This window comes from Epinephelus moara, chromosome 9 (assembly GCF_006386435.1).
Source record: "Epinephelus moara isolate mb chromosome 9, YSFRI_EMoa_1.0, whole genome shotgun sequence".
Taxonomy (NCBI): domain Eukaryota; kingdom Metazoa; phylum Chordata; class Actinopteri; order Perciformes; family Serranidae; genus Epinephelus; species Epinephelus moara.
In genome coordinates, this window is record NC_065514.1 from 9,969,909 (window position 1) to 9,994,498 (window position 24,590).

Sequence of the window (24,590 nt, forward strand, 5' to 3'; positions counted from 1 at the left end):
TTTGAAATCAGATTTCTACTTTTATTTCATTTTTCTTAATCAAGCAAATGTATGTAAAAATACATCTTTCTCTGATATTCAAAACCCAAATGAAAATGCACAAACAGCAATACTTCATACAGGAAGTAATACATCTCAGTCAAAAATATACTCTACTTTGACAAAGTAATCGATCTTTGGATAGTACTTCAAATATAATCCCTCGGGGGAAATGCAGCCACCCAAGCTTTGCATTAAATCATACAGACTACGGTAACAAAATAAATATTTGTTGAGGATACACTATGAAACAGCTCTGCAACTGTGCAAAGGACACAAAGCTTCTCAGCCATCCAGGTCATGGACTTTGGAGCAGTAGTACGTTGAAGGCATCCAAAAATGTTTCACTACTCATCCAAGGCTCGTTTCTTGAATAAGAGGTGGGCGTTGCACAACATGTGGCTGTACTACTGCCAGCAACATGTCCTCTACTCATTAAGTGTTTGGTTCATTGTTGATAAAACTGAATATAAAAAGCCTCTCAGGATCGTCAAGCTTTTGTGTGGAGGATAATAAAACACAGAGCATTGAATTAACAGAATTATAAAATCCAGCAAAACATTTAAAGTCTCTGAGGCAGAACAGTAGTAAAGTTCGCCTTGTTTGCTACATACATTCAGAAACTCAAAGTAAACAGCAGGCAACAATCTCAGGATGCACGGTATGGCAAAAGGAGCGGATTCTTCACCAATCGGCAGCTTGCATTTGGTTCAGTCGCCAAAATCCGGGATGTCGTCATAGGAGTAACCCCGGTAACCCTTGGCAGCGTAGTAGGCGATTCTCAAATGGTAAAATCCAGGAAGGAAAACAAGTAGCCCGATGATGATGACGGGAATGGTGCGGTCTGGATGCTGAAAAGTAAAGAAGAGCAGGAAATGGATTTGAGGGTCAGAACATGTGATGAGGACACTTCTTTATATGAGAGTTTTCAAGCCACTGATCTACTTTAGGTTTAAATCAGACCCTTTATTTACTCAGAAACATCACACACTGGAATACCATACTTAGTAATAAGGTGCTGGAAGATCACAGAGTCCTTAATGTACTCATCAGGCTTTAACATGCTTATCAATGATGCCTGCAAGTAATGACTTGAACATGCTGTGAATGAAACAGGTGTGCAGGAGGCACACAGGCATGATGACTTCATCTGTCTGGGGTCTGGTTTCATGTATGTTATTAGTCATTTCATATAAAGGCAGGCGAACCACCAGGAGGCACAGGCAGTCCTTTTCAACGCCAAGTGAAGTGTTTCATTTCACCACCAGATGGCAGTGTTGTGCACTGAGTCACTGCAGCCTTCTCTAGGTCTCTCTTTTGAAGGATGCACTGCTGCATGAGCCACGGCAATGGGTGTTATCTTAATGCAATGTGTAGTATCTATTGAGATGTATGTGAGGTGGTTTTTAAAGAGTCAATTCATCCAAATCACAAAAACAGATAGAAGGAGCTGTGTTTTTGTGGTTTGGCAAAAACAAAGCAGGAACACTTTATGTGCATATGACTGACGTTATACCTGTCCTAAACATGGAGCCTTATGAAAATGTATGACTGCTGTGAGTTAGTCAGTCAGTTATGACATTACGCCGAAAAATACACCATCAGTGGCAGCCTGAGACTTGCTGCACACTGAAAAATAGTGTTTCATCACCAAAGATGACGTTTCACCATTTTCAGGTGTTTCATAGGGACAATGTGACATTGGAGTTACAGGACTTTGGTTACTGATTGGCTGTGGGTATAGAGTGGTGCAGGAATAAGTCCTAAAACCCAGAGATGTGTTAGCACTTTAGCACTCCCTGTTCCCTCTTCTCAAAGTCAATGGGTTCTTAAATGGGTTTTTGATTAGATGCCTGAAATGAAGTTAAGTCAAGAACACTTAGTCAAAGAAAACTTTATTTCCATTTGCATTATTATGTTTGGCGGTATGGCTCTGTTCTTGGGCCTCTCTGCCTTTCTTGGGCCTACGCAGAAAGCCTAAGGCGTAGAGAGCACACCTCTCTGCCCTTTCATGCGCCTACATGGAAAGCCTAAGGCAGAGAGAGCAGCAGCAAAGACCCCCCAGGAACAGAACAGAGCAGCATCAATGACAAACAGAAATGACATTGATAAGTCAGACACAGCATGAAAAGGAGGAGCTGGGGTGGAAGCTGGTTGCAAAGGGGCTCGCAGAGGAAGCAGCAACCGTAGGCAGGCCAGAGCAGTTTAAATAGAGCGCCCTGAATGAGATTCACCAATTGGTTGCATCTTCTGTAAATATCAGTCTGTGGTAAATATGGAGAAGAAGTTGTATATTTTAGTGCAGAGCTTCCAGAGCTTTTCTTCGGTCACACCGACAACAGGCCACAATTTACCGCTAAAAGTTAACCTGAAGAAATATTTAGCTTTGTGTTAATATTACACTAAACTGTAACATGAAGCAGCATCATAAGTGATGCAGGTGTTGCGCCAGACCAACGTGGTGAAGAAGGAGCTGAGCTGAAAGGCAATACTCTAGATTTGCCGGTCCATCTATGTTTCAACCCTCACCTATGGTCATGAGTTTCGGGCAGTGACCGAAAGATTGCTGATAAAAGCGCTGGACATGACTTTCCTCTGGAGAGTGGCTGAGTTGAGCCTTAGAGACAAGGTGAGGAGCTGAAATATTCAGAGGGAGCTTGGAGTAGAGACGCTGACCAAAAAGCGGTCAGTTGAGGTGGTTTGGGAATCTGATCAGGATGCCTCCTGGGTGCCTCCTGTTAGAGGTTTTCTAGGCACGTCCAAAAAGTAGGAGACCCCGAGGTAGACCCAGAACACGCTGGAGGGATTTTGTATCTCATCCGGCCTGGGAAAGCCTTGGGATCCCCCAGGAGGAGCTTGGAAATGTTGCTTTGGGGAGGGTTGTCAGGAATATCTTCCACAGACTGCTGCCCCTGCAACCCAGCCCCGGATAAGCGGATGAAAACAGGTGTATGGATGTCATATGAGGCTCAGCATGAGTTCAATCAGGGCGACTACCTCTGTGCTTCATTCATTCATAATTCCTTTTCTCTATCTCAACTTTTGCCATGATCTCTATCAGCCAATCATGTCGCTGCTGTCAGACTGTTCTCCTCTCTACTGCTGTCAGCTGTCATTTTAGGTGAAATCGCTGCCCCTCCTCCACCTTGTTCTTCCTCCAACAGAGGATTCTGAAATACTCTCAGCACGTACATCTTGTACTTGGAGGAAAAAAAGGATTATTTGTTCTTCCTGAGAGGGTATCGGCATATTCTCAGCACCACCCTTCTTGAACTTTGGGCAGAAAAAACAGAATTCCTCAAACAGAGGGTTCCATCATAATGTCCGCACATACATTTACTTGGGCAAAAAAAAAGGATTACTTGTCCTTCCTGAGAGGGTACTGACATATTCTCAGCACCATCCTTTTTGTACTCTTGAGAGGGGGAAAAACAGGATTCCTCAAACGGAGGGTTCCAACATAATGTCCGCACATACATTCTGTACTTAAGGGGAAAAAAGTGGATTACTTGTTCTTCCTCAAACCGATGGTTCCAATATTTTCTCAGCACGCACATGTACTTTGGGGGAAAAGAGGATTACTTGTTCTTCCTTAAACAGAGGGTTCTAAAGTAGTCAGATTAACTGTCTTGTTTGCTTACCTCTCTCTTTTATAGTTTTTCTTCCAGAGCTTTTAATTGCGTCTCATGCTCTTTATTAGCCTGAGGAAGGTGCTCAGTTGTCACGGAGTTGCCTCAGTTGACACTAGATGACAACAGTGCTGTCTACTTGTACATGAGAACTGAGCAAATTCCATTCAGTAATGATCACCAGGTGATGCAGATGAAAGCTCTGGAAAAAGGCCTAAGGTAGGACATATGTTAAAGAAACACTTGAACCACAAAATTATCATTTGTTTTAGCCTCTCTGCACAGGTTACCAGATGTATTTTTTTTTATTTTTTTTTGTATAACCCTAACTGTTTTTGTTTGCCTTGGGGTAATCTTCAGGGCAGTTAATTGCCAATATTGCTCAACTGTTTCATTGTTGGCATTTATCTTTATTTTCTTTTTTTTCCCATCTACTTTCTGTATTACTGAAACTGCCTGATTTTATGTGCCTAAATCCTGCAATGTTTAAAATTCCAGTTAACCAGGTGCTTTGTAAATTTGTTTTGAAAAGTGCCTTCTAAATAAAGTTTAGTATTATTATTATTATTATTATTATTATTATTATTATTAAATTTCTTATTTTAATATTAACTACTCACAGCATGTTACCTTGAATTCATTAAGAAAAATTGTTTTTTTTTTCCTCATCCTGCCTCCATGGTAAACAGAGAATCCCAAAAAAGCAAACATTCTTCATGAATTAAAGTAAACAGGGACTGAGTGTTAACAACAGCCAGACTATTTAAAAACATGGTAGGGTCAGTGGATGAGTCCAAACAGCACAGGACTTTGACCAAGGAAGGAGTCATAAGTGACATCAACCATGATCTTTTCCTCACCCTTACCAAGTAGTTTTGTTGCCTAAACTATGAAGACCCCCTGTGTCAAGATTTATTTATTTCTTAATTTATTTATTTAACAGGGACAGTGCACAGCTACTTAGCTGCACCAGAGTTAGCTGAGCTAAGCTAATTTTCATCTGTAGTCCCTGGGCAGGAAACAGAGAATAATTTCCCTACTAAAAGACACTATTATATAAAAAACACAATTACAACATAGAATATATTCATGACACAATGGCTTCAGCAATAACAACAGCAAGACAACACTACATCGAATCGTGACAGCAATGACAGTAGCAACAACAATAAAACTACGACATGAAATACAATACAAATGGCTTCTGCTAAAACGTCAAAATATGATGAGTAGGGATAACATTTAGCTGTATTTTTTACATTCTAATGCTTTTGTTCAGCTTTTACGATAAAGATGAATTGGGATCTTTTTTGAAGCAGTTATGGCAGAAAGATATAACTGGGTGGCACGTGGTGCAGTGGTTAGCACTGTCGCTTCACAGCAAGAGGGTTCCTGGTTTAAACTCAGGGTGGGGGATTTAAGCCAGTGTGAGTTCTAACCCAGGGTGAGGGGCTCAAACCCTGGGGTCGGGGAGCCCTTCTGTGTGGAGTTTGCATGATCTCCCTGTGTCAGTGTTAGTTTTCTCTGGGTACTCCGGCTTCCTCTAGAAGTCTAAAGACATGCAGGCTGCGTTTATAGGGCACGTGACTTCGTAATGCATTGTATGTAACCAGCACCATTTTTACGGGCAAATTGTTTTGTTTACATTGCGTTGCGCTGGGAGAGAGACGTGAAGCGAGAGATTTAAATGGACCAGGCAAAAGAAAAGTGTGTCGGACGGTACCGAGACAAGATGGACCCTGTTCCAAAGGCTCGGTACCTTGACAAAATCCAGAAAATAGGTGGAGTGGATCTGTATGAGCATGGAGACTGGACTCGGGATTTAAAAGCCCTGCCGCCATTGACTGAAGCTGAGCTTGTCCTCTATCTCGTCAACGATATAAGTTATTATACCGGCAACGAATTTAGGAATGCCAAATGTTTAAGGGCTCATGGGCAAGCAAACTTTGGGTGGGTGCAGGACCTCCGAATTTTACGCTTTAAAGAGAAGACCGTCGTCATTTCAGAGGTATGTAAACTTTACAAGCATCACTGTGTCCCACCTCCGTGTGGTGCTGCCTGTTTGCTTGCTCAGGTTTTGACTAATTTAGGACAAGTTTACCTAGTTCTATTTCAGTTTTTGCTATCAAATCGATCTTCTTCCCGTAGCGACCATGAGAATGATTGTGGCACTTAATGACACAGCAAGTCTGCACCATTTTCAAACGATACAGTTACTTTTAAAATGCTAAAACAACAACAGAACACAAGCGTAGCATCGTGAAACGTAAACAACTTTCCAATTGCCTGCAAAGCCCACAATGCATCGCAGTTTTTCCACTTCCGCTACGTCACCCTTTTGAGCCCTATAGGTGACTCTAAATTGTCCGTAGGTGTGAATGTGAGTGTGAATGGTTGTCTGTCTCTATGTGTCAGCCCTGTGATAGTCTGGTGACCTGTCCAGGGTGTACACCACCTCTCACCCAGTGTCAGCTGGGATAGGCTCCAGCACACCTGTGACCCCTAACACAATAAGAGGTTACAGAAAATGAATGAATGAATGAATTTCAAACCATCAATTTACAAACACTCATACGACTCATGCAGTAAAATCCAAGTCTCATTTATCCAGTCATATCCAAACACATGCATTTTCACTAAAAAGTTACAAGATAAAACACTTCCACCTACAGGTAGCATGTCCTGAGCAGTCCTGAGCACTTGCGTATGAACTGTGCCTGAGCACAGATCAAACAAATGCATGTGTACAGGCATGCTACTTAGCTGTGCATGTAGCATTTGTACTGACGTGTTTTAGAAATGTTTTGCAAAAATGCATACATTAAGGACATACTGTGCCCACAACTGGATAAATGGGACTTGGATTATACTGCAGGAGTTGTGTGAGAGTTTGTGAGCAGATGTTTTGATATAATTTGCTTTAATTACTTTAATTCATGAAGAATGTTTGCCTTTATTGGATTCTGTGTTCACCGTGTTGAATTCAAGGTGACAAACAGAGAGTAAATAATATGCAGTGTCATCTTGCAGGTGAACTGACCCTTGATTCTTCAGGTTAAAATACAGCGGTCTGAAACCTGAATTATTGGTATTATTAAAAACTAGTTAAAGTAAAGTAAAGGATTAATGCATTCCAGCATGGGCTTCATTTTCCTTTAATTTGACACTGCAACGGTTGACTGTGTGTCATCTCTTTTTACAGTGTTGGCTGAAGACCTTTACACAGCTTCAGTTCACACCCTCACACACACTTAGACAATCTCTATAGCCGACACCAAAAAAACTATACTATACCACAGTCTTTCAACCTAAACTCCTACAGCGTCTTGCAATAAAACCTGCCTGCATCCCATTTTTCCTTTCTCCATTGCCTGAATATTAGATATGCTATTTCAACTTGCGTGGGCTGATTGGCAAGTAGACGGCTCAAATACTCTGATGCTGCCTTCATGTCAGATCAAATTTTCTGCAAATACAATCTCCAGACTGGAAAAAACATTCACATTAACCTCCTACTGATAGTTACAAATATAATATGTGCAAGCTCCGTTATCTCCCACATGGAGTCATGATTTCAGGAAGCAGACACCACAGCAGGGGATCTACTAAAGTTGGCACTCCAAGGTATAACATATCAAAATCATTAGTTAAATCAAACACACACAAAACCAATCGTGGCCAGGAAAAGCAGGAACGCAGCGGAATACTGGCAGCAAGGCAATAAAACGTCAAGACAACAGTTCAATTTCAGCTATTTAAAAACAAGATTAACTGCAGCGTGAGTGTTTTAATTACTGCATGAGTTGACATTTTGGAGGCTGTATTGGCTCTCAAGATGTGTCAAAACTGAGGCTGGGCTTCACACTGCAATACTTTTTTTGTACTGACTGAAATGTTTTCATACTGTGGCACCAAGAGTCGAAAACTGTCAAGTACCGAAAGCTGGCACTGAGTGTCTGGTCAGATTAACTGTCTTGTTTACTTATTCTTTGATCAGATAGTTCCTAATTTAAATGTTGCAGATTTTAAGGATATTTGGGCAATTTTTTGCATGATGCTTATCTTCAGACAACATTTCACATCTCATTTGATACTAAAACTCAAAGAAACTTGTGAAAAACATGTTTATATTTCTCAAATTAGGGCATCAAACAAAGTAATTGGACTGAAACTAGTGCTGTATCGACACTAGTATTGATCCAAACATCACTCATCTCTGGTCAAAAGAGCATCAGTATCTGTGAACTGAAGGAATGCAAACCTTTATCATTATCTTTTGCCACAAAGCAAGAGCAAAAAGTATAAACAGTTACATACAATCATCATGATAGCAAAAAAATAAAAGAAATCTATATGACGACTATGTAAAACACGTGTTGTGCACTGGGCAGCGTGCAACAGATGGCAGTCTGTACATACACTCTGGGTACTGAGTGTATGGACTGTATATATGAAGGGACTGTATTTAAAAACTTTTTTGTATCTTTTAATGGCAGGTATCGGAACAATACAGTCTATTGTATCTTATCTTTACCCGAAAATGACTACATCAGTTAGTCACCCTGGGTTATGTTGAACTCGTAAAGAAAACTTTGTTTTTCTCACATGCCTCCAGCTTCAGTTCTGACTGGGAATTAAACTAAAAATTAAGCGTATGTGTGTTCTCTTCAAAGTCAGCCTCCATTGACAAAAACAGTAATTTTACATCACTGAACATGAGAGCTGCTGGTCTACGGCTGCCTCAATCAGTTAGTTTGTTTGTGTTATTATGTGACTTTGGTGAATCTGATCTAACCCTCTAAAACACCAAAGTCAAGATAACTATCACTTGAGGCAGTAGTAGACCAGCAGCTCATGTGTTTAGTGAGGTAAAATGTCAATGGACCCTGAGTTGGAAGAGAGCACGATATACTTTATTGTGCCCGTAGGATAACTCGTCTTGGACTCAGGAGCTGCACAAGTATTGCTGCCTTATGCCGGATGTCCACTGGATCCGCCGTGTGCGCGCTTCGGCCACGGCGCAGACTCGCTCCATCCTGTGCCGGGCGTCAATGTCCACTGGAACCATAGCGGCATGCACCCGAGCGGCTGGAATTGGCGGATTGCGTGATCATAATGTCACGCAATAATCTGCGGAAACCCTGGAGGTATAAAGACATCAACAAACAAAGAAAAGATTTCTCTGCCTGCCGGACATTGACCACTGTCGGCCATTTCATGATTTTTCTCTTGATTTTGTGATGTTGATGTAGCGATGTGAAATACGGTCCATGTTTTTTGAAAATTGACCAGATACTCTCGTCTTTTCTGCACCTGACTTCCTCTTTGACTCATTAAATCTGTGCAAACTGATGCGCCGCCGGGCGGTGTCCGTCAAAAATAGACCCGGCGTATATTTTTAGCAGACCACAGCGCCGAGCCGCCTCTAGGCCGCAGCTAGGACGCAGCACGGCGCTTGTGGTGGAGCAGCACATTGACTTGAATGGCCACAATTAGCTCTGGCACCCACGCCTCGGCTGGATCACCCAAACGAAGGATCCAGTGGACATCCAGCTTTACAGTAACAGTCCAGAGGAAATGAAGCATATGCCATAAAAACATAAAAACACATACTACACATTATAGTATCGCATATCAGCCATTCACGTATTGCACATAACAACAGTGCACAACAGTGCACCATAAGCAAAACACAACACAGCCCCTGGAGTATGAATGAGTTTCAGTTCCCCTTTGGAAAAGGCTGTACTGGAGCATACGACTGGATAAATGAGACTTGGAATTTACTGCACGAGTTGTGTGCGAGATTGTAACCAGATGTTTTGATATAGTTTTGCTGTTCTTAATCGCGGACCCCTTTTACTTCAATTCATCAAAAATTTTCTCTGTTTTTGGATTCTTCGTTCAGCGGAGGCATGAAAGTTTTCATCACAAATTGAACGTAACACAGGGTGAGTAATTGATATACAAATGGCCATTTGGGGGATTAACTATTTCTTTAAGTGCCATGCTGACTGTTATAAGTCAGATGAGTGATGCCACAGTGGTATCAATCTTATCATCTAACTCTTTGCAAAAAAAAACATGCTGAACTCCTTTTTAAACACCTCTGAAGGCAGTGTGATTAATCAAACCGCCTTCAGAGGTGCTTGGAGACACATTTTGGACACATAAAAACAGATATAAAAAGCTTGTCTATACATATAGGAGCAACATAAAAAGGGATATATCTTCCAAGCAGGAATTACTCTCAGAACAGACAGGAGGCAGGCAGCTCAGACAGAAACATTCATGTCACTAACGGATTTTCAGGAGAACAAGCCTGACAGGGTACTTACTGTCAGTTTTAAGGGACCCAAACATTATGTGAAAATGTGACACGCTTGACAATAAGCTCTTTGGCAGTGGAGCGAGAAAATGCATTTAAATTTCTATACTGGGGACACATTTCAACTGCAGTTCAACTATACTGACTCCAGACAAAACCTGGACCTGTCACCTGTCTATGTAATTTGCCATTTGAACAGATTTTATTACATTAAAAGACCAAACTCACCTCGACCTTTATGGTTCCAGACAGAAGAAGAGCCCCGAACACTATCAGTAAGGAGCCGATCAAAAACAGGAATACTGCCAGTGCAATCGCTCTGTACGGGACCTTTGGCGGGCTTTTCTTGAACTGTAAGTGTTCAAATGTTGGACAACATATAAGACATTTAATTTGATGAACTTTTTTTGTTAACAATAGTTGACTCTGACAGACACAAATCAGAAACGAAAAGTTCAGCAGACTTGTTCTAATGCAGCCAGCTCCTCATAGCCCCTCTTGCATAATCATAGAGGGCTTTGGCACATTCCCAGGAAGTCATTAATTGGGATTTACCTCGAATTAATTGCCTGTGGTAATAAAATGATTACTAATTACCAGGCTCCTGAACAACCCACAGGCCAGCACGAGACATCAGAGACAATGTTAGTTTTGAGTTAAGAGGAAGAAGTTGCCACTCACCTGTAAGTCTATGTAACCGTCGTCATCAGCAGCCAGCCGTGAATACTTGACCTTGTTGTTGGATGCAGCGGCACCCAACATATTGTTCCTAGTACCCATCATTATGGCACAGGAGCTGTTTGGAAAGAGAGACAGGGAAAGGTTATCATTTATAATATCTCAGCCCAGTCACCAGAAGAAAATATCGGCATTGCATGTTTGCGCAAACCATGACTATGTTACATTTGTAGATTTCATTGTATCATATCAACGTTTCTAAACTGACGTAGTTCAAGTTTCATGTATATGAGCTGAGCTATATGAACATCTAGAGGTGGAGGGGATGGTGGATGGAGAAACACCTGGGTGAGACAGCTGCCTAGCTGCAGACCACTGTTTGAGAACAACAAACAACAAAACTGGTTGTTTTTGAGCGAGACGTTGTGGCATTCCTAGCTTTGATTGTGCCACCAAGAAAGGATAATTAAAGCCAAAACATCTTTTCCTAAAATAACCAAGCAGTTTTTGTGCCTAACATAACCACACATTAACCACTGCTAGCGCTGCAGCGGTACATCGTGAACCATATATATCATGGTATGACAATTGATGGTTATCATATCATCTACACTTGCTTGTCTACCTCACTGACAAAAATGTAACTGAACAGAGAACCTCACCTGCACAAGCATCTCAGACTATCACAGGGCTGACACATAGAGACAGACAACCATTCACACTCACATTCACACCTACGGACAATTTAGATTCACCAATTAACCTATATGTCTTTGGACTGTGGGAGGACGCTGGAGTACCTGGAGGAAACCCACGCTGGCACAGGGAGAACATGCAAACTCCCTTTTGCTGTGATGCTAACCACTGCTCTACCACGCTGCCAATTTCACTGCAATTTCACATTTAAATAAACAGAACACTGCTTTCACTTCCAGGTTGTATTACAGTTGTATTAACAAACCTTCAAAGCATCAAAATAAGACATAAAATAGGGTTCCTCAACTGAATTCAGTGCATCTCCTATGAATAAGTGTCCCTCGCTTTATTATTAAAAAAGTTCATTTATTCATTTTTTTCAGTCATGTGACACGCTGCAGCGTTAATTTCATGGATGTCTGATGTCTTGTCACTGAACATGGATAGGGACTCACTAAGACAACGTTAGCGAAATTACCATAAAAATAGAACACTCATTCTATTTCTATGGGTGTTATTCTTCCTCTCCTTCATGCATCTTTCATCAGACTTTTTTTAGGTGGTTTAACAAGTTAGTATTGTTGCTTTGCAGAGCAGACACAAGTGTCATGAACTCTTTGCACATGATATATATGCCTTTAATGTATAGGACAGACAAGTGTGAAGGGAGGGGAGAGAGAGAGGGAGTGACATGCAGCAAAGGGCCACAGGCTGGAGTCGAACCCGGGCCGCTGCGGCAACAGCCTTGTACATGGGGCGCCTGCTCTACCACTAAGCCACCGGCGCCCCAATATGTTCTCTCCTTAATCCGAAACACTTCCAAACAACAGCTGATGATAGTTAACGAACAGATGATTTTCATTTTGCCCGTCTGCAGTTACAACATTCAGGAAAGTTTTTCACAGGCTGCAATGATGGCGTACTAATTTACAAAACATGGCCCAATACATCCATACATTTCAGGCAGATTAAGTTGTAGCTATCACTGAATAAACTCTTTGTTAAAATCTGCCATTGTAGATACTCATCTGATGACGTATTGCCGTAAAATCATGCTTTGGGCAAAGCAATTCCAAAAACAAACTACAGTACACCTCTCACACACAGAGGTTAGAGGGCAGAGGACGCTCATCCCCTCTTTTCATTTCCACCCTGTTGCCTCTGTTTGAGAATATAAACACTGATCTGACCTTTTCATTCACCGTCTGACACAACCTTCCAGCATCTCCAACACTCACTTTCACTGTTAAAACAAGGGCAAGGCCGCAGACTGTCTCTGTTTAAAGTATTAATTAGTAAAATGAGATGTTTGCAGCACACTGTCTGAGCGGTTTGGTAAACTTCTGATCTTCCTGTTTTTCTACAAAACTTGTTTATCTACAAAACCTGCCCAGAACAGGGATTTAAGGAATAATAAGACAATTTACTGAGATTTAATAGATTATCACAGCTCTATCTTATGTGGCATCTTCATGCAAACAGAGAGAGCAACAAGAAAAATACCACAGCACTGATCTGCGCCAGAGGGAGTGGGAAAAGTGTGCGTATACATGTGATCTGATCTTCCTCGAGGCCTACGTTTTGTTTATTTTGGAGATTTCGGCTCGGTGCGTACTTGCACTTGAGCCCCCCGGCCACAGGAAAATAAATCCACAAATAAAAACCGTTGTTCCTGCTTGAACAGAGGACGGAGGAGCTTTCAGAAGCATTCTGTTATTTTGCTGGCAGCTGTCACATCAACTCGCCACAGAGCTCTGATAAGGAAAGCTCCAGGTTACAGTCTTTTTGTGAAGTTACAGCAGTTGCTGCAAAAAGGGAATACTGTGGATTTAAAAAAAAATAAGGAGGAAAGTTTTTACAGAACCATTTCTGGATGTCCTTATATTTTCATCAGTTTTTAACACGATATCAGGAACTGAAATGCCCTTTGTTTCTACCAAGCTTGGCTAAATCCTGGAATACCGAACCATTCGACCTGGTGATTCTTTTTCTATACTGTATACTGATCTGACAGAACAAATCTGGCAAGAAAAAAGCAGTCCCATTCCTGCTTACACTGCACCGCAAGGGATATGGAAGCTCTGGATCACTGCTATACACCACACAGAGGCGGCTACAGAGGGGAATCACTGCTCTTGCTTCAGGGGGAGTGACCATGCAGCTGTCTTGTTGATATCAGAATAAGTAAACAAACTATAATGCATGCCCCGATAGATGGAGCCAATCAGAGGCTGCCTTACAGTCCCCACTACATTATGCAGCATGTCATAAGTCAATGATGTCTCTTTGGACTGATGCAATGGAACAAAGGACTTCTCATTTAGCAGCTTTTGCATCCTTGAGTCTCTTCCTCGCATCTTTCAGGCACGTCCTCACTGGGAGGAGCTAAGATGCGAGGAAGAGATGTGAGTGAGGGAGGTGAGGAGGCAGGTTAGCATAATGAAAAGCACCCCAGGACACCACTGTCCTGAAATCATCACTATAGCCCTTTTTAGATAGGAATTGTGCAAATTTGCAGGAAAGCCCAATCAGTCTTTTTTCAGCATTGGCATTAGAAAAACAAAATCGGGGTGTGCGGCATTTTGTTTATACAGAATGCGCCTTTTTCGGGGCAATGGGGGGCGTGAGCAAGTAACAAAACGTGTAGCTCAGCGTGTGACGTAAACAGTGACGTGGGAGGGAAGCCGCGGCTGGTCGGTCCTTCAGCGATTCTCTCATAAGTCGGCCCGTTCTTCACCGTCCCCGTCATCTGATGGTTAATGGCCTCTTCGTTTGCGATGACAAGGAGGACGCGCAATTCCTTGTCTCCCCAGTTGCTCATCTTTACAGTGTCTGTCAGGTTTGTGTTTCCCTCTTGCCACTAGCTGCTCGCTAATTCCTGCTGTTTCCTGTTTATCAACCACCAGTGGATCGCACGTGTGGCGTCATCAACAGCTCCTCCCACAAGTCATCAACAGCCTCTCCCGTTGCGGAAGGCCGCCTCGTTCTATTTAAACTAAAAGTGTTCTGCCAATATGTCTACCCTACGAGGTGGAAAATTGGGCACCTTGGATCAACTCGCCAATCCGGCTCTGTGAGTCTAAACGCTCGCAGCTTGCCGGCAAAACGGCCCAACATTCGCGGAAAATCTTGCAGTGTAAAAGGGGCTTAAGTTTGTAAATCAACTGGACCCAGAACTACAGTTAAATCATTCCACAACAAGAAACCATGGATTACCAGAACCATCCAGGACACCATGAACACACACAGTGCAACCTACAACTCAAGGCTGCAGTCTGGAAACATGGACATTCATAAAGCAGCATCCTATTATGTAAGAAGCAAAATGTTAGTATACATCTGGATTGGGTTAAGAGGGAGAGACAGAACCTTGTGTGCAAATACTTTTTGACAAGAGCAGCATCCTTCCCTAATTAGTTGTTGATGACGGAGGCGGAGAATGCTGTCTAACACGTTGCTCCAAAATCTCCCATAGGCGTTCAATTAACTTGAAATCTGGTGACATCATATTCATACTCATCAAACCATTCAGTGAGCCATCGTGTCCTGTATAGAAGCATCTGCTTTTTATGTATTTATCCACCTGTTTATTCAGGTTTTTCCTTTAATTTGTCACCTCTATGTAGTTTGTAACATTTATAATTTACATGTTTTGTTATAACTTTATGGTTCCCTTAATTTCTATAATTGCACACACATTATATGGTGTGTTTTAAAGACTGATGCTTATATTTTTAGATGAAGGTCTTTAAATGAAACGGTTTTAAATCATGAATATAAAATGCAGGGATTTTATTATTTCCACATAATATTTATACCCTTACAACAGCATTATAGGCCATAATAAATACAGTGAAAATGTTGCAAACCTCTCAGAGGAATGGGGTTGGACGGGGAATTTAAGACTTATTAGGCCGAGAGCCAGGTCCAGGCCTCATGATGTTTTCAGCTACCTTTTTCATTATTATTTCCTGTCAGACTACACCTTGGGCCATCATAAGCTGATAACGAGCACCGCCAATTTGGGGCTGTTTGGTCTCAGGGGGCCCAAACCCTCTTCTTTGGGTCAGGTTTCTGGTGAAATCATATAAATGCAAATATTAAGGCTCTACCATGGCATTAATAGTCATGCAAGTATGAAATTTGGCCAGGAGTATCCTGACACAAAGGGGAAAGTAGGAAAATAACATTCTGGGGCTTGCTGCCATTTTATTTCTCATCACTCTGTGTTTAATATCACTGCTTCCAAAGTTGATAAGCTTCAAGTAGAAAAGTTTTATGTTAGAAATGAATAGGATGGGTCCCCAACATTTACAAACTGTCAGATGCAAATTTGCATATGTTTGGAAATATGCATAATTAGCACAGATTAACATTATCAACTGTATAGACTATATTTCAGCAACTGCTTGGCCGATTTGGACAGTATTGGAGTGGTCTGGGGGTTTATTGAGGATGCTGAATCCATTTCTGACAGTCAAAATTAAAAACAGTTGTTTTAACCAGATGTAGCCATATTTCAATTCGCAGGGGGCTGATTTTGATTCAACTGAAGTGGCTTTCGAAGTTTTAGAGGACGCTAAATCGACTGGATTGGACAAGTTTTAAAACACAACATACTCAAAATTAGCAGAGACGAAAACTAGCCTATATGTGCACTTGTTATTTACACAACACATTACAACCGAAAAACTTTCATCACGAAATAGTGCCTTGCACTTCTACAACTCTCCAATACTACTCTGACATACACTCACCGGCCACTTTAGGTACACCTGTTCAACTGCTTGTAAATGCAAATAGCTAATCAGCCAATCATGTGGCAGCAACTCAATGCATTTAGGCATGTAGACATGATAAAGACGACCTGCTGAAGTTCAAACCGAGCATCAGAATGGTTGTTGGTGTCAGAGGGGCTGGTCTGAGCATTTCACAAACTGCTGATCTACTGGGATTTTCACACACAACCATCTCTAGGGTTTACAGAGGATGGTCCAAAAAGTGAAAATATCCAGTGAGCGCTGTTGATGCCAGAGGTCAGAGGAGAATGGCCAGACTGGTTCAAGATGATAGAAAGGCAACAGTAACTCAAATAACCACTGGTTACAACCAAGGTCTGCAGAAGACCATCTCTGAACCAACAACACGTCCAACCTTGAAGCAGATGGGCTACAGCAGCAGAAGACCACACCAGGTGCCACTCCTGTCAGTTAACAACAGGAAACTGAGGCTACAATTCACACAGGCTCACCAAAACTGGACAATAGAAGATTGGAGAAGCGTTGCCTGGTCTGATGAGTCTGGATTTCTGCTGCCACATTCAGATGGTAGGGTTAGAATATGAAAGCATGGATCCATCCTGCCTTGTATCAACGGTTCAGGCTGCTGGTGGTGTAATGGTGTGGGGGATATCTTCTTGGCACACTTTGGGCCCCTTAGTACCAACTGAGTATGATTTAAACACCACAGCCTACCTGAGTATTGTTGCTGACCGTGCCCATCCCTTTATGACCACAGTGTACCCATCTTCTGATGGCTACTTCCAGCAGGATAACGCACCATGTCACAAAGACTGGTCTCTTGAACATGACAATGAGTTCACTGTACTCCAATGGCCTCCACAGTCACCAGATCTCAGTCCAACAGAGCACCTTTGGGATGTGGTGGAACAGGAGATTCACATCATGGATGTGCAGCCGACAAATCAGCAGCAACAGTGTCAATATGGACCGAAATCTCTGAGGGATGTTTCCAGCACCTTGTTGAATCTATGACACCAAGAATTAAGGCAGTTTTGAAGGCATAAGGGGTCCAACCTGGTACTAGCATAGTGCCCCTAATAAAGTGGCCGGTGAGTGTATATCTGAAATCATGGCTACCTCAGTTCAGTTACAACAAATTAAATGCATTTGGTTCTGCTTTTTACAGGCTCCTGACATGGTACTTGAACATTTTAGCTCACAACTGTTGTGAATGACATGTATGAAGTATTAGCATAATGGTGTTACTCTTATGCAGTTACATAAATATAAGGTGCACTGTGATGCTTATTTAACTGTCCTGCAACTGTGCCATGTCACATAAAGTTTTATACTATAAAATATTAAAAGAAAGAGAAAGAAAACGCAGCATAGTCTTGAATCACACCCAGAAGCTTGCATTCATAATCCTCCACTTGATAACTATATGACTATTACACATGGCTAATTACTGCAAATCCCTTCTGTGCGTCAATAACATCATATAGCTGGGGGTTTTGTAACGTAACACAACAGCAGACAAGTGTTAATGACGATGTTGACAGCTGAGTGAACTGGACAGTTAACCTAAGCTGGTTGTTTATGTCCAGTAAACACTCGTCCATAATTAGCTGCAGCATTAGCTTCTTACAAGTTAAGCTATCAAAAGCTAGCTAACGCGACCTGACATGCGCAAATACTTTAATTTAAAGCTCTTTTCTCTTCTCCTCGTCACTGTCTTACCTTCACTTGAGGTTTAGTAACACCGTCAGAGTTGTAACGTTGCGCAGACTGCTCCTGTGTGGTGCCACATCTACGTTGTTTCCATTGATGAAAATCTGAGTCAACTTCCTTATTTTTCTCGCATTGCGCATGCGCAAGAAAATCTTATCCTGCTCCTTGTCCTGTTGAGGATCACAGGCTGCACGTCCAGCATGTCCAGGAACATCCTGGCTGATTACAGTGAGTTAATAATCAGTGGTGTGTTAAAAGAAGAAGCCAGATTTTTTTTTTCATTCAAACATTCCTCATAGGTCTAAATGAGCATCCATTAATATGTTTTACAATAAAGTAGCTACTCTGCAGTGGGCTATTAATGATTATTTGGTACCTAAACTTTGCAGCATTAGTGGTGAAAGCAAACAAGTCAGTCCACTCATTATGAAGTTATCTGTTTTCCTCTGAGATGTTTTCTGTCTTTGGATTTTGAATCAATAGCTAGCCTCACTAAGGAGACTCAAGTCTGGCCTTTGCTTTTAATATTCAGCAAATTTTAGGAAAAAGGCACTAGGCTGTAGACATTTAAAGCACATAGCTGACTAGATGTAAAAAAAAAAAAAATGTTTGACTCAGTGTACAGGCTACACATTTATACATTTGGAGAATGTAAGAACCACTTTAGGTCTACGACAATGATAAATGAAAATTAAAATGTTAAAATCTGTCAAGGCCACAAGGAGCCACTGGAGGAATATTAACTCACCAGTGTCCTTTCTTAAAGAAATGTCACCCGCTTTAAAAAAAGTGCAGAGGTTATTTCAGCTACATTTACTGAGACCACACTAAAAGATTGCACCTGAATAGCCTCTTCCTGATATTTTGTTATTGTGTTAGGGTGAGGTCGGGTCATTTGGAGCACTTTTGGTAGAATGCCAACAAAAAAACCCACTTGAAATTGTAAAGACTACTTTAAGTGTTCAGTGACGTTAGAATTTCTTATGTATCTCTGCAATATTTCTCTAAAAAAGCAAAGTAAAATAAGAAAGTAAAACACATCAAGAACCCTTACCTCACTCCAATGACATGCTCAGGTAAGATGGGAGAGCTAGTGAGGTAGATTTAGACATTCATGCTTTTTTTTTTTAAATGCTTAAATCCATTTATGAGTTCAGTCATTAATCCTTTGAAACCTGAGAGAAATCGGCTTGATGTCTTTCAAAAACATGGGAAGAAGGCAGCGAGCAACAGAAGAAGAAATGATCCAAAAAAAAAATCACAAGAAATTAATAAGCAGAGAAAATTAAAAACAGGAAAATTAAAAGTTTAAAACAAATAAACAAGTAAATGACCTGGAAAAATGCTTAAAAATTATAATAATTCTGGAGCATAATCTTAAAATGTAATAATAATAATAATCTTTTTCCCTATTTTTGTTTTGCAATTTCTTTTTTTTTTTTTTTTGACATTTCTCACCAAGTTGCTCATTGCCCTTTCCCCATGTTTTTGAAAGAAGGCGCACTGATCAGCTCAGGATTCAAAGGGTTAATTCATTAAATCATGTACGTATTCATCAAAGAAGACTTTTCTGCTGCCATATTGTCTACAACAGGGGTGTCAAACATATGGCCTGGGGGCCAGAACCGGCCGCTAAAGGGTCCAATCTGGTCCACTGGATGACTTTGCACATTTAGTGGTGATGCACTTGTGTAGACTGAGAGGTGCTAAGTTTCAGGAGCAAGATAAACAGTGAGTAGCTTCCTTCATGTAATGTGCTGCTTCAGAGGCTTTTCCACCTGGAACAGAATACAGTTCTTTTCTTTCAATTTAGTCTGCGATTAAATCACACTGTATGTGGCCCGTGAGCTAAAATGACTTTGACGCCCCTGGACTACAATGTGTGCTTGCATGCGTTTGACAGTGAGAGCTAATTCTGGATTATTCTGGCTGACATGGATTTACTGCATCAATATTTTAAGTGACAAAAATACTAAAAATATATTTAATATTACAGGTAGGCACAAAATAGCATAACTCAGGATTTTATGTCACATGGAAGTATATAAAAATGCTGGTTTCACTTTAGCTCCTTATTTTTGTTAACTTTAATTTTACCTGAATGCCTTAGGTACTCACTCAAACCCTTTCCTATTAAAAGCAAAGTATATTGTGACTTTTTTTGTATTATTTAATATCTTTTATTGAGCAGATGGATTCCACATGTAATCAACATCTACATTTCAGGCCCATTTTCTTGAATTTAACAGTTGTGCACAATGTCCTGAGATCAAAAAGGGACCAAATGCTGTAGTAGACACACTGGTAAAATCAAATAAGGTAGTAAAATTATTGCAAGTACATCAGCATAAAATAGTATGATAAATAATGTCACCAAAGTCGCAGGGCTGCCGTCCCATACCCACATCACTTCTCCACTCCTCCTACCTCCCTCCACCCACAGAGACCTTTCACTCTTCAGTCATCTCAGTTGGTGTACAGTGTGTACTGGGGCTGCACTGTTGTGTTAGATTTGCAGTTGCAAGATAAGATATGAGGAGGTTTCCAGGCTTTATTAAATTGTTGAAGTCTATCTTTCAGGGCAAATCTTAGTCTTTCCAAAGGGAGTGTGTTTGTTAGGTCCCCAAGCCACATCTTGGAGGTAGGGACAGGTGTGTGCTTCCATAGTATGGGAAATAGTTTCTTTGCCGTCATGAGGCAATAAGAGGGAAAATGTTGCTGACTTTCTGAAGGTCTCAGATATTCCAAGAATAATGAGCAGAGGCTCTGGCTTAATTCTAGTGTTCATGACCTCAGACATTATGCTGCAGATATCAATCCAAAAAGGTTATCTTTGGACATAGAGTGTTGCCACAGAGGACTGACATTTGTCACACATAGGCGACACCTCTGGGTATATACTATGTAGTTTCTCCTTTGAATAGTGAAGTCTGTGTTTAATTTTAAATTGGATGAGATGATGTTTTGCTTTATTTGAGCAAGTATGTATTTTCTCAAGGCTTTTTTCCCATAAATCATCTGAAATTGGTTCGCCGAATTCTTCCCACTTCTGCTTGAAATATTCAGACGAGGGGGAATTTGTTGGTAAGAGAGTATTGTACATGTGGGAAATCAACGTACTTCCATTTGGTGACAGTTTCAGACTATCATCTATTTTTGATTGTTTCAGTTTGGAGTGTCATCACTTTGCTTGTGCTGCTTTCAGATATCTTCCGCAAGTACGGTATTTAAAGAGATCAGGAGGTTGGTCGGTCGGTCGGTCGGTCGGTCGGTCGGTTGTAGGTAGGTAGGTTGGTAGGTAGGTAGGTAGGGATGGATGGATGGATGGATGGATGGATGGATGGATGGATGGATGGATAGACCCTTTGAAACCTGGAGTGTCATCACTTTGCTTGTGCTACTTTCAGATACCTTCCGCAAGTATTTGAAGAGATCAGGAGGTTGGTTGGTTGGTTGGTCAGTTGTATGTATGTAGGTAGGTAGGTAGGTAGGTAGGTAGGTAGGGATGGATGGATGGATGGATGGATGGATGGACCTTTTGAAACCTGGAGTGTCATCACTTTGCTTGTGCTATTTTCAGATACCTTCCGCAAGTATTTAAAAAGATCAGGAGGTTGGTTGGTTGGTTGGTCAGTTGTATGTAGGTAGGTAGGTAGGTAGGTAGGTAGGTAGGTAGGGATGGATGGATGGATGGATGGTTGGATAGACCCTTTGAAACCTGGAGTGTCATCACTTTGCTTGTGCTGCTTTCAGATACCTTCTGCAAGTATTTAAAGAGATCAGGAGGTTGGTCGGTTGGTTGGTTGGTTGGTCAGTTGTAGGTAGGTAGGTAGGTAGGTAGGGATGGATGGATGGATGGATGGATGGATGGATGGATGGATGGATGGATGGATGGATGTGACATAGATAGATGCCTCCAGACTTCAGTACAGTATTGAGTAAAAGTGCAAAAGTACAAGATGAACACAGAAAAAGTGTCCTACCTGCTGCAATATACAGCCGTGGTAACTTAGTTACATCAATACAAAGAAAATAATTTTAATTATGAGACGTGTCTTTCCATCCTGGACATTTTTCCATCATTCAGTACTAGTGTTTCCTTCTCTGCCCTTTCCTTGGTCCCACTCCTCACCTGTCATTGTCTTTCAAGGGTGTTTCTGAATGTGTTTTGAAAAAGCAGCCATGTCCTCCTCACGTCCTTCAGTGAACTGAACATATTCTGTGCATTTTGTCTTTACATTCATGTAAGTCACGCAGAGACCGTTTTAAGGCAGACAAAGGGTAACTGAAGGGTAGGCACCCTTCACCCTCCACTCAACATTCTGAGCAGGTAGTCCTTAGAGAAAATAAATCATCCTTGGGTTTGCCAATGCTGCTTTCCCTTTTGTTACATTTCCATTACACTCCTCTTTATTTGTAGCTTCATGCCTATATTTCTACTCTAAACTCTATTTTATCCCTCAAACTTGTCTCTGTAATCACATTCTAGTCTATTTGCTGATTGGCTCTGCAGCTGTACTTTCAGAAAACGATCCTCTCTGCAAAGTGGATTGCCTGTCATGACAGTCAGTCACATTATTAGTGTTGAATTGATATGGATTTTTGAAAGCAGATACTACTGCTAATGTTTTTATTAATAAGTTGTGAAGAGCTGGGACTCTCAGAAAAGACATTTATTCAGTATTCCCCCGGGATTTGTTTTCTTTGTACTGTGACAACTCAATTTGAGCAAAAGAAAGGACGACTGTCTCGTCAAACCCACACAAACTCTTTGGTATTTTTAAGCTCTGTGATAGAAAACAGATGCAATGCCACCTTTAAGGAACTGTGAAAACTCCGTCATCTTATAGTAATCTACTTTCTGTCTTGATAAGTGAATGCACTGTGCAGCAGCGGAGAGGTCGTTCATTACTCTGTGATATATTATCTGGTGTTTGTGCTTTAAGACCCGACTGTCAGCAACATTTCATCAATCTCCACTTGAAATTGGTCGCTTGTTAGAGTGTCAACTGAGTCATCCAGCTTTGTTAGATACAGACATTTAGATTAGAAAGTGCTATAAACATTTATCAATCCGATTTAGAGAAATGCAGCATGTTCCCATCAAATCATATAAACTGAGGAAAAATATTACTAACGATTGTTTCACTGCTAAACTAATCGAAACAGCCTTTGCAGACTATCAGAAGCATTAGCCGCCACCCTGCAGGCAGTGTTTCTTCTTGTATCAGTGGGAGTCAGGATCAGATAGGAAAAGGAGGAGAGTTCATACAGCTCGGGAAATCCTGATACAATTATGAATAATTCATCTTTTACAGACAAGCCATTATCACAGACACAAGAGCTTCAAGTGTGGCATCTTGGCCCATCAGTTGCTGTGTACTTAGGCTATGCTATTAAACAATAATACTAGGTGAGTGACAAAGTTTAAATATAATGATAAGACAAAGAGTCTGAACAAATGTTAGCACTTCTCTGAGGCTGCATTTTGGCACAGCCATACATACACTGTCATAGCTAATGTGCTATCATGCTCACAATGACAATGCCAACATGATGATATTTAACAGGTTATGTTTATTGTTAGCATGCTAACTTTTGCTTATTAGCACCATGGATGTATAGTTGGGTTTCCATCCAAATTTAGTGACAATTTTAGCCAAGTTTTGAGAAAATCAGCCAAAGAAAATGCGAATTTATCTGCTTTTTCATTCACTACTGATAGTTGGTTCATCAAGATAAGCAGTAGGTGGCACTGATTCTCCAATCAGAGCTGCAGAAGAAGAGCACCAGTCGTACCTCAAATGAATAACAGAGAGCACACTGGACAATGGAAAAAGAGAGTTTTGATCAATGAATATCACAGCTACCGGCTCACCCTTTTCCCCCTTTAAGAGCACTGGCCTTGTGGGTAATCTGTGAGGGTGTGACGTGTACTTCATTGTGTATGTGGAGGGAAGCAGCTCTCTCGGGGTGTCATGGTGAAGACACATGCAGCAAAGAGTGATGATAGCAGTAGAATTAAGTGTCTAGATAAGTTCAGGGCTACCTCATGAGAAGGCCATGTTTAATGTTATGTGGTGAAGACTGTAATAAAGCCATTGTTGTGAACGGCACCCGAACGCCTCGCAATCCTTCCTTCTGCAGGCTGGTCTGGACTGCTAGAAGCGAGGTACCAGCTTATAATGAGCCAAGCTAAATTAATGTAAGTAAGCCAGTGTGTTCCCAACTGCGGTTTGGAGCTGATAAGCTGTCACTGAGAGGTGACAATGAGCTCTTAGAAGAGTTCTGGTAATAGCGCAGCAGTGTGGAGTGTTAAAAAAAATCCAGAGATAATGAAGAGAACTGTCCTATGCAATGACGGTATGTCATCATGTATCCCCTGAATCTATCTCGGTTGAACTTAGTCGCAGTTACCTTATATCAATACACCAACTTTTCCACCTCCCCCAAGCACATTTTTTTGGTGATATTTAGTGATGTTTTTGAATTTTTGGTGTTTCCACTAAGGTTTTTTTATGCACAAATTGAAAATGCACATTAAAAAAGGTGGACGGAAACACACCTTGTTAAAAGATCTGAGTACCAGACCCCAAAATGGCGCCTGTTTGGTCCAATACGAATTGCTCATCAGCTCCCAGGTTAACTTCCGGCATGTGTGGCCCACTGAATATGCACAGCAGTGTGTCTCCTCCTGGCCCCATTCGTGAGTTCTTGTTCAGTCCACAGACTTTACATTTTGATGAT

The 24,590-nt window shown here is 41.3% G+C and overlaps 2 protein-coding genes across 3 annotated transcripts in view; both read right to left on the reverse strand.

Moving 5' to 3' along the window:
- tmem230a (transmembrane protein 230a) lies at window positions 1-17,969 on the reverse strand. Of its 2 annotated transcripts, XM_050053175.1 has the most exons (5): window positions 17,853-17,969; window positions 16,845-17,021; window positions 10,678-10,792; window positions 10,225-10,347; window positions 1-890 (listed from the first exon to the last, which is right to left on the reverse strand). In XM_050053175.1, exons 3-5 carry the CDS (start codon window positions 10,777-10,779, stop codon window positions 750-752), a joined length of 366 nt encoding a protein of 121 aa, XP_049909132.1. In that variant the 5' UTR covers window positions 10,780-10,792; window positions 16,845-17,021; window positions 17,853-17,969; the 3' UTR covers window positions 1-749. The 2 variants fall into 2 exon arrangements, with proteins under 2 accessions (XP_049909132.1, XP_049909131.1); XM_050053174.1 differs by lacking the exon at window positions 16,845-17,021 and having other exon boundaries at window positions 10,678-10,794.
- Window positions 17,855-24,590, reverse strand: part of LOC126395951 (guanine nucleotide exchange factor VAV2-like) — a 21,211-nt gene continuing 14,475 nt past the window's right edge. The window contains exon 7 of the mRNA XM_050053754.1: window positions 17,855-18,013. Within this exon, the coding sequence (XP_049909711.1) occupies window positions 17,855-18,013 (159 nt within the window). The remainder of the gene's footprint in view (window positions 18,014-24,590) is intronic.

Bases quoted from the DNA above. Each gene is read 5' to 3' on its own strand.
- tmem230a (XM_050053174.1), bottom strand. From the start codon at position 10,779: ATGATGGGTACTAGGAACAATATGTTGGGTGCCGCTGCATCCAACAAC. The intron at 10,348-10,677 runs GTGAGTGGCAAC...GAACACTTACAG, and splicing joins ACGGTTACATAGACTTACAG to TTCAAGAAAAGCCCGCCAAA. The intron at 891-10,224 runs GTGAGTTTGGTC...TTTACTTTTCAG, and splicing joins CTGGAACCATAAAGGTCGAG to CATCCAGACCGCACCATTCC.